Source organism: Leucopleurus acutus, assembly GCF_964270905.1.
Source record: "Leucopleurus acutus genome assembly, chromosome: 2".
Lineage (NCBI taxonomy): Eukaryota > Metazoa > Chordata > Mammalia > Artiodactyla > Delphinidae > Leucopleurus > Leucopleurus acutus.
The window spans coordinates 136,028,111-136,039,032 of record NC_139143.1 but is presented as its reverse complement, the minus strand read 5'-3'; the positions used below and the strand labels follow the sequence as shown (position 1 = coordinate 136,039,032).

At 36.2% G+C, this 10,922-nt stretch overlaps 1 protein-coding gene across 1 annotated transcript; it reads right to left on the bottom strand.

The window, feature by feature from the left end:
* Positions 1-4,716: 4,716 nt before the first annotated feature.
* INSL5 (insulin like 5) lies at positions 4,717-7,121 on the bottom strand (the record flags this gene model as incomplete). Its single annotated transcript, XM_082861992.1, has 2 exons — positions 4,717-4,934; positions 6,947-7,121. The coding sequence occupies 2 exons, from the start codon at positions 7,119-7,121 to the stop codon at positions 4,717-4,719; spliced, it is 393 nt and encodes a 130-aa protein (XP_082718118.1).
* Positions 7,122-10,922: the final 3,801 nt, after the last annotated feature.

Genomic DNA, 10,922 nt, shown 5'->3' with positions numbered 1-10,922 from the left:
GGATATATGTATATGTATAGCTGATTCACTTTGTTATAAAGCAGAAACTAACACACCATTGTAAAGCAATTGTACTCCAATAAAGATGTTTAAGAAAAAAATGAAAGAAAAAAGGTAACAAAATTAGAAGGTAGTATAAAAAGACACAGACCTATATAGTTAAAATTATAAAAAGTTATTAAAAGAAATAAAATACTGTATTATTATAGTAATATAGTTTAGATAAGAATTCTTAATATCATAGAATATAAATGTTTTCTACATGAGTATAAATGTAAAGCAATTCAAATTATAATTCCAATAAAATTTTTTTGGAAACTGGATTATAAAATCCACGTAGAAGGATGTATGTCTCATAATATCCATGAAAAAATTTTAAACAATCTATAGTGATGGACAACTTTTCTTAAGAGATACTAAAATTTACCATAAAGTTACTGCAATCGAAATAGTATGGTGCTAACTGAGGATAAATAGAGCAAAGAGCAGAATAAAGGGCCTACAATAGCTCCAAACATGTGAAACAACATATGACTAAAATGGCATGAAATTTCCATGGCAAAAGGCTGTTCCATGATGCAGGCAAAATGTTCTGTTCATTTGGAAGAAAATAAAAATTAAACACCTCATACTATACAAAAATAAATATAAGATGGATTAAATTTAAATGCAAAGTTTACAAAATTAAATTATTAGAATATAATTTAGTAGACTTTTTCACAACCTTACTCACAATAAGGGTGGTCTGCCTAAGCAAAAAAGGAAATCCAGAAACTGTAAAGGAAAGACAGACATTGTATGCAATGACATTGTATGCAAAAGACATCCTAAATGAAATCAAGGCATACCAAAGATTTGGGGGGAAATATTTTACTAAGAAGGCAGTCAGAAAGTTAATATCCTTAATATTAAAAAGTCTTGAAAATTGATAAGAAAACTATTATAAATAAATAGAAATCGAAAAATGGGCAAAGAATATGAACAGACAAATTTACAGAAGAGGAAATTAAAATGTCCAATAAATACTAAAGGCAATCATAGTTGTAATAATGCAAATGCAACAAAATTATATTCAATGTTTCATCTATAAAAATTGCAAATTTTTGCAAGTGTAATAACATCATGGACTGGGGAGAATGTAGAGAAAGAGTCACTCATAAATTTCTAGTGAAAATATGAATTAATACAAACTTTTTAAATGGTATTCTCTTGGTATGTGTTTAAAATTATAATACCTATACTGGGATGTTATTGAAATATTTCCAAGATGTATTAAACAAAGCAATGAGTATGTGTAATTTCTTTTTGTGTAAAATGGGTTGATAGATTCAGTACATATTGTATTAGAGTGGGTTAACAACTGTAAAAAATAGAATCAAACATAAAAACGTCAAAGGTTATTGTTTGCTAAATTGAGGCAGAGGGAGGGAGACTTGATGGACTAGTCACATTTAATTAGCTAGAACTCAGTCATATGACCACATGAAACTGCAAAAGAGACTGAGAAATGTAGTCTATCTGTGCCCAAGAGGAAGAGGAGAAGTTTTAGTGGACAGCTAAAAGTCTCTGTTATAGATATAGATAGATATAGATATAGATAGACAATGATAGATAAGATAGGTAGATAGATAATGATATAGGGCAAGCTATCTATATCTACTATAGTTACTAAATCTGTAACTATACCACATATATTCAGTATAGACATAATTTTTTGTTTCTGGTAGAAATTACAAGAAACTCTGAATAAGGGTTATATTACTTCAGAATCAAATGGAAGAGAGTGAGACTTTTGTTGTATTTTATACTTCCCTGGACTGTTTACGTTTCCTAACCGTATACATATATTATCTTTTTTTCCCCAAAAAAGGAACTACAGGATTTAAGTTAAAAGACTAGGTCCCGGGCTTCTCTGGTGGCGCAGTGATTGAGAGTCCGCCTGCCGAGTCAGGGGACACGGGTTCGTGCCCCGGTCTGGGAATATCCCACATGCCGCAGAGCGGCTGGGCCCATGAGCCATGGCTGCTGAGCCTGCGCGTCCCGAGCCTGTGCTCCGCAACGGGAGAGGCCACAGCAGTGAGAGGCCAGCGTATCGCAAAAAGAAAAAAAGACGAGGTCCCATCTTTCTTCTTTGTTTCTCTATGTGCTTAAATTGAATAGATACATTTATAATAACTAATAAATATGTAACAAATAAAAAATAACTATTAAAAGTACACTGAAAAAAATACACATATTTTCCCCCCTAGCAACTTGGCAAGCTATCCCATTGAAATGAAAGTGTCAGTACATAAGGATATATAAACAAGGCTGTTTATTGCATCTTTGTCATGACAAATACAGCAACCTAAACATCTCTTGATGGAAGCTCAAAAATTTGTGGCAAATATATAAGAGCAATTCTCACACTTTTTGGTTTCATAATCCTTTCACACTCTTAAAAAGTATTAAGAATGTCAAAGAGCTTTCGTTTATGTGGGTTCAATTTATCATATTAGAATTTTACTGAGAAATTTAAATGTTTAACTCATTTGAAAATAAAAATAAACTCATCACACATTAACACCAATAACATATTTTATTTAAAAATCTATATTTTCACAAAACAATAAACATTTAGTGAGAAAAGTGGCACTGTTTTATATTTTTGCAAGTCTCTAATGACTGTCTTTATAAAATACAGCTTCTATCAGCTCCTACATTTTTAATCTGCTGCTGTGTGTTATGTTGGCTAATGTACATGAAGAAAATTCAGCCAAACATAAACATTTAGTTGCAAAAGGGGAGAGTATTTTAATAGCATTTTCAGATCATTTTTATCAATATATTCTCTTTTGATATTATACCAAAACTCAACAAGTGACTGTTTATTAAAGGTTACTTGCAATGTAAAACCTGAAATGATACCAATGAATTTTTTGTAGTTAGATTAAAATCTTTATTTTGCACTGAGCAGATTTCTTAACCATTCATGATTTTGTAGTATCATGCATTGATCATTTGGAAAATATTGGTTCATTGAGTTATAGCAGATCTCCCAAATGTTGACACATGTCATATAATATCAAAAAATCAAATATCACCACTGATGCTCAGGGTGGTGGGTAAAAGTTTTCCAAAATTGCTTGTAAGCTTGAACTTTATCATCAGCAACCAATACTGTCAGTCATTTTCCTTGAAGCCTACTTTGTTCATTTTCAAATCTTATTTCATTTCATTGCTAATACCCAAATCTGAATAAACACAGTTTTTCAGTCTTTATTTTTTCTTAAAAAATGGTGCTTCTTGGAAAAAGCAGCTACTTTTAAGTTCAAACTCAATCACAGAAGTGCTTTTCCTTGAGGAAACCATCATACTTCAGTCTGCAGCAAACATGCTTCACGTAGTCTTCCCATTTCACCCCTCAGAATATTGAAAGGGCATGTACTCAAATATTGAAAGGTACTCAATGTACCTTTGTACTCAAATATTTCAAATATTGAAAGGGCATATTGAAAGGGCATGTACTCAAAGGGTTGAGATTTAATATTAATTTCTACTGCTTCTTCAAAAGACATTCTTCAGTGAAACTGATTTAAACAAACAGGGAGTGTCTCCTGGTAAAGAGTAATTGACAACCAGTGCAGTTTGATGTGACTGCCTTGATTCATGCTAAGTAGCCTAAGTTTGGATCAGTGATACCACCTCCTCAGCTGTGTGACTTAGTAAACGTTTACTTAATTCTAGGGAGACTCAGTTTTTTATCTGCAAAGAACAATGCTTTGGCACAATTTACGTGCACAATGTGTAGACGATGAATTTCAAATACAGGCTGGAGTATTAATAGGCAGCTCCTCAGATGAACAGAGTCTAACTATGTTAAAACCTACTGGGGAGTTGGCTGACAGAGTTAGAAATAAGAGCATAGTTTTGTGATATCTTACTTTATCTTTTCATCTGTGAAGACATCCAATTGTGGCACAATGACTTGGCTATCTGCATTTTAGTTTCTCAACATCCAGGATGAGACTAGAATGTCCTTTCATCTCAGCAGTAGGAAGGCAAAACCAAGGCAGCCCAGACTATGAAAGGAGCTGAGATTCCCAAACGTTTTCTGGATTTGGGCTGTTTATGGGCCCTCTTTGATACATATATGCACCCAACTATTCTCAAGTATAATGTTGAAGAGATGCATATTAGGAAACATTAATTGAGCACTCTAAGAACTCTTGAGAAAAGCACTTTTTTTCGATTCTTACACTTGACTGTGAATCGATGTTTAAATTTTCAGTAATAATATACAGCAACACAAAAGTTAAGAGTGGATTATTTCTAGACGATGAGGTAATAGTAGTTTTTTATTTTTTAAGGTTTTTTTTACCATCAACATTTTTGGTTTACTGTTTTAAAGTTCTTTAAAATTGTTTTAAAAACAGAAAAATCACAGTAAGCTTGCTTTATGGAATTTTTATTGTAATTTTGCACAGCATTTAAAATTTCAAAGGATTAGTTAAAATTTGGAAAGAACAGTGCATTCACCTTGGCAATGGGAGAAACTAGACCTCGTTGTGGTTTTAGCCAACCATCTACAACATTTAGGAAAGAAGGATTGCCTACCCAAAAGACATTAGTTTAATGACACAATATGAGTATTGTTCTGGGAAGTAAAACACTGTGATTAAACGTGTGCTAAAACTCTGCCATCCTTGGGGATTTGTTTGTCCTAACAAAGAGCGCTCAAGTCAGACATGGACAGACTTCGGTGCAGCACAACTTTTGCAAGTCTTGTCTTGACATCACCGAATACTTCTTTGACCTCTGAAGCCCTTCCGTGGGCAGCTGTTCACCCTGAAGACTTTCTTCCCCCGAGGAATCCGTCTTTGGAAGGTTTTGCACTGGGTTTTCCTCGGAAATCTCCTGTTCATTAGGCAGCTGGAAGCGGTTTCCTCTCTCAGCTATATGGAAGGGAAAAAACAATACTTCCTTAGAGAGCTCTGACAAAGGCAGCAACCAAGTTCTACTCTGGGGGAAATGCATTGGATTTCTGGAAGGAAATTGAATCTTGCAGTTGATTTTTTTTTTTTAACATTGGTCTGGGGTTTCAGAGAGATTAGATATTTTAGGGAGAACTCAGTCATATCCACCCTCCTCATTTACAGAAGAGGAAACGTGGGTGCAGAGAGGAGGAGTGACAGAACCAGTGTCACTTGGCCAGTTAGCAGCCAAGTCAGGGCTTGACTTCCGTTGCCGTGGCTACCTCTGCCACGGCAGAGTATATTAGTTACATGCTATCAACGAAAACAATCAAACAAAAAATAATCCTGTGTATGCTCTGCAAAGCTGATCAGTAAGGAAGGAAGTGGAGATTTAAACCTCTATGTCTGAAAATTAAAAGTGGGCCCAACTGTTTTTATCAGTGTTGTTCCCGAGGTCCATGTATAAGCCTGTCTCACTTTAACTTCGTTCAAACTTACTTATCAGCACCTTAGCACACTGGCAAGCACCAGAAAAAATTTAGATGAATGAATGCTGATTGGTAAACCAGTAACGCATCAAATAAATAATGTATATGGGAAAATATCTGAAAACCTGTGAAAGGTTAAATAAACAGTATTATGAAGTCAGTGGTGTCGAAATAGATAGCCTTATACAGACATATACTCCATTGCCCCACATATCTTAAAGATATTCAAAATGTATTTTTTCTATTGCATTCTGATTTGCCAGAGATTGATAAAATATGGTCAATCTGGTAAATTATGTTTACTCCCTTGAGATTAAAAATGCTTATTGTTTATTAACATCTAGTAACTATGAACCTCTCATTATTAAAGTAAGAGCGGTAAGTTCATAATTTTTCAAGACATTAGTCCACCAAAATACAAAAACTCTGGGTCATTTTCCAAAATCTTTTTGTTTACCAGTCAGTCATTTTAAACCAAATTGAAACCTGTTAAGTTTTCATATCATATGTCTGGTTGCAACATTTATTCTGTAAACATGTTTTTCTTTTTTACTTTTATTATAAAACATAACAAACACAATTATTAAAATAGAATCTTAAATAAATTATACATCACACTTTAATATAGGATTAGCAGGAGAAAAATGCCAACTTCTGAGTTACTTGAATTGGAAAATGAAGAAATGTAGTGAAGTCACCCCCCTCTCTGTTTCTGAAACACATTAGGTTCACTCCCACCCTTAAAATTCTAAAATTCTGACAGTTCCTACTGCTAGAATTCCCATCCCACTCCCCATAACTCCCAAACCCTACACACCCTTAGGGCCTCTGTCAAATACCACCACCTCCACGGTAGTGTCATTTATTACAACACACTACCACCATCTTTTCCCCACCTGAGACGCAGTATAGAATAAGCAGGAGACCTCAGCTCTGAAGCCAGAAAGACCTGGTTTGCTTCCCAATCACCCTGCTTACTAGCTGGGTGAACAAATTTGTCCTCAGTAAAATGGTAAATGGTGGTAATATTACTTACTTCAAAGGATCCTTATCGGAAGACTGAATGAAATGTTGCCCATGAAACTGCCTGGCATGTAATAAGTGCTCAATAAAAGTTAGATTCCTTCCTTCCATTCTTATTTAGCACCTGCCTGAATGCCAACTTATTATATTCTATAATTATCTGCATGTGAAAATCTTGCTGCTCCAACGTGACCCTTGAAATCACATGCTTCTCTCTACCCACCCTCCCAGCACCTGCCATAGATGCTAAGCCCATCGAAGTAGTTGTGCAATCAAATCATTTCAAACTGGGGACTAAAGAAAACAAGGTCCTTATTTTTTGAAAGGAAGCTCACCTCCTTCCCAAGCCAAGATGTTTATTTTGATAATTAATCCCCCAGATTGACATAGAAGTGGCTTAGCAGTAACTAGAGAAACAGTTATTAAAACAAGTCTTAAAAAAATAATAATAAATGAGGGAGTCATATGCGTTCATGTTACCTTGCTGACCTTGTGGGATCGACTCCAGGTGCTTTCTCCACCGGGAGCTGGCACAGATGTAAATGACAGTTCGTACGTACTCGAGCCCGCAGAGCTTCCTGGATTCTTCACTCTTCACTTCTGAGATGGCAAGCAGGAGAGAGAAGAGAAACAAAGTAAAAATGAAACCCCTCATTTTGCTGGGAATTTAATGAGAGTTTGATATAGTGAATATTGTCAAATCAAGTTTTGAAGTTGCCCTCACACTCTTGGCCAATTTATACGAAATTTCCTGACATTTTATTGGTCAATACGTCATTTTAACAATATTTGCTAAGCACACAGGTGACACCATGAAGTTTTAAAAATGAGCTTTTATGATTATTGCTAGTTATTCAATCCCTTCTGAACATCATCACTTACTATTAGCCGCATACGTGAGACAATTAACAGGATGCTGTCTTGGAAGACATTGTGGAAAACACATGGACTTTGAAAGTAGACAAGTATGAGATTCAGTGTCAGCCCTACCCCCTACTGAGTGACACAGGACAAGTTTTAAACATTTTAAGCTTCGATAATCATATCTATAGAATGGGAAAACCTATCTCATAAGGGATTTGTAAGTATTGAAAGCACCATCTATTTCAAAGCATTGAGAACGCACACTTAAGAATGCAGGTTCTCTTTGGGAGATTGGGATTGACATATATACACCTATATGCATAAAATAGATAACTAATAAGAACATGCTGTATAAAAAATAAATAAATAAAATTAAATTTTTTAGAAAAAGAATGCAGGTTCTCATGTTTTAGGCTTGAATCCTGGTTTCCCACTTATCAGCTCTAGAATCTTTATCAAGATATTTAACATTCCCAAGCATCCTTCACTGTAAAATTGTGCTGATAGTAACTACTTCCTAGAGCTAATGAGATAATGTGCATCTTGCTTGGCAAAATAAACAGTCAATAATTATTGATTGCCTTCTTCCCTTACCATCCGGACAAAGTAGAAAGATAACTTTCCTTTAGAATTCAGGAGAATTTCTCTGACTAGAATCTTCCTTGTTATCCTTCACACTATGACTTTGGTATGCCTTTATCAACACACGTTTTTATAATAGAAAACTGAATTCATAATCTCAAATAGCTAAATAATGAAATTTCTCTTACAGTAAACCTTCTGAAAGCACTAGCTCTTGCAAAGCTTTTACCTAAACTGAAAATTCTAGAGTTTGAGATCTTAAAGAATTATTGTGTCGCTTTTTAGCAAACTGGACAAATAATTTTTTAGTTGATTTTGTTGAATCTTTGTGATATCTGGTTGAAAAAAATCACTTGAGCCTGTGGATCAATGTCATTTCACCCCTAATATTTGTGACATCACTGTTCTTCTGTAGGGAAGCTAGAAAACAGAACAAAATAATCTATGCTGTCATTGGACACATCTCTGACTCTGAAAAACAGACATATTATTTCAAAGAATTGATGCTTTCTTTATCTCTCTGGCTTCAGATAATGGATTAAGGGGTACAAGGTTTGAGGCAGGGAAAACAGAGAAAGGCTTTTGCAATAATTTAGATGAGATATGATGGTGGCCTAAACTAAGGTCATGGTAGAGAGGATGGGACAAATGGGTATTCAAACAATAGAAGGGCTTGGTACTGATTGGGCATCAGGGGCAATGGAGAGAGCAGCCAAAAGTGGTATTTAGGTTTCTGCCTTGCACAGCTGGGAGGTAGGGCGCCCATTTGCTAAGAAAGACACCAAAGGCTCAGGAATGGTTTTTGACATCAGACAGAGCTACCTTATCTTTTGATGGGTCAAAACTGCAGGTGAATCTGTGTCATTTATCAACTCCAGAGGGACATCTGCATGACCAAGTCTAACACACTCACAACATCAGCAATTATTCAGCCATTTATTTCCAACTTCTTCCCTTCTTTGGAGACTTATATTGCCCACCTTGATAATGCCAGCTTTAACACAGCACTGCAGTAAAGCTGTCATCAGTGACTATGGGCTAGGTTAGGCTTCTGCAAAACCCAAGAGAGAAGCATTCAGCCAAGGAATGACCCTACCCTAGACGTTAGATACACTCTGTTATCTCTGAACTCTGCCATCACCCTTACTTGATCTCCCAAGGCTCAAAATAGTCCCTTCTTCAGCCAGCTCTTAGGCCTCATCAGGACTCTTGTTCATTTGGGACGCAGGCGAGAGATCTGCACAAGATCTGAGCTCAGCCTGTGACCAAATGGAGGCAAGCTAATCACCCATGTCAGTTATCCAGATGAAAAACCTATTGCCAGTAATGAAAGCCCCAGCTGCAGAGCTTCAAATTTAGGGGCTTTGTTTTCCCCATTTGTGAATTGAGAGAGTTGGATTGAATTACTTGAGAACTCTTTAAAAAAGAAAGAAAGAAAGAAAAAAAAAAACTCTTTTGAACTTGAAATTCTAAGTCTTGCTATAATTGGCTAATTCTGTTACTCCCCCCTCAAAAACTTTCAGTGGCTTGGCATTACCTGGAGAATAAAATCCAAACAGCCTGGTATTTAAGGCTCTCCACTCAGATACCCAAATATCACTCTTTCCACACACTTCAAGGTCCAACCAGCAAGGATAACTAAAATGAAAATTAATCTGTCTCTTGACCAACAACAGTTTGTTGCTTATACCTCTAACTGGAGCCCTAATCCTCTATGTTCGGAGGTTAATGCAACTTTTTCTCCTCATTTTGTCTGTAACTCAGGTTACTACCTGGATACCTTCTCTGAGGTTTAGTTTCCTCCTCTGTGAGGAGACAATAATCTGCATTTTATGTTGTCATGAAGATGGAATGAGTTAACACAAGTAAAACACAATATATGATGCTTATTATATACTCAATAAATTAACAATGTCATATGCAATAGATTAGAAAATGTAATTTTGGGTCACTACTCGCTACTATGAATGTCTTTTTTTTTTTTTTTTTTTTTTTTTTGCGGTACGCGGGCCTCCCACTGTTGTGGTCTCTCCCGTTGCGGAGCACAGGCTCCGGACGCGCAGGCTCAGCGGCCATGGCTCACGGGCCCAGCCGCTCCGCGGCATGTGGGATCTTCCCGGACCGGGGCACGAACCCGTGTCCCCTGCATCGGCAGGCGGACTCTCAACCACTGCGCCACCAGGGAAGCCCTATTTTTATTATTTTTTTTAACACAGAGTTAGTACTGCTCATCCTTGGCTAATACTCATACTAACTGCTTCTGGAGGGTGTTTTCATCAATGGCACCACCATTCACTCAGCTATTCTTGTGGGTCATTCACAGCTCCTCATGCTCACTCACTCTTCACTGACTGAATCCTCCTGTACACACACATCCATTAAATCACCAAGTCTCATCAGTTCTACCTTCTATTGATAAATTTCCCTGTATTCTACCCACTGCTCTCTATCACCTCTGCCATGATCACAACTTTCATTTAGATTACTGCAATGGCCTCTCGCTTGGCCCTATATCTTTCATCAATCCATTCTCCACACTGCTGCCAGAATGATCTTTCTAAAACATGTGATTATTACCCACTTTGAGGACTCTTCAATTGTTTCCTATTTTCCTCAAGAAAAAGCAAAATTCCCTTAACATGGCCTGTAAGACCTTTCGTGAGCTGGCCTCTATTTGCAAAGATCTTAGATACCCTCAAACTTTAAATGGTCCACCTATACCAAACACCTCAGAGTTTTTTGAAAGGTTCATGTTCTCTCTCTCTCTCTCTCTCTCTCTAGGCCTTTACACATACTGTTGTCTTCACCTAAAGCTCCTTTTCCTCCCCTCTTTAAAACCAGTTAATTTCTATTCTACAATTATCTGTAGAACCAATATTGAAATACCATTTATCTAGATAATTTTGCATAACTTTATGGATAAAATTTTCTTACCATTCATTTTAGTGATTTTTAAAATGCCCTATCATTAAGAATTAAATGAGCAGCTGAAAATGTTTTTATTAACAAT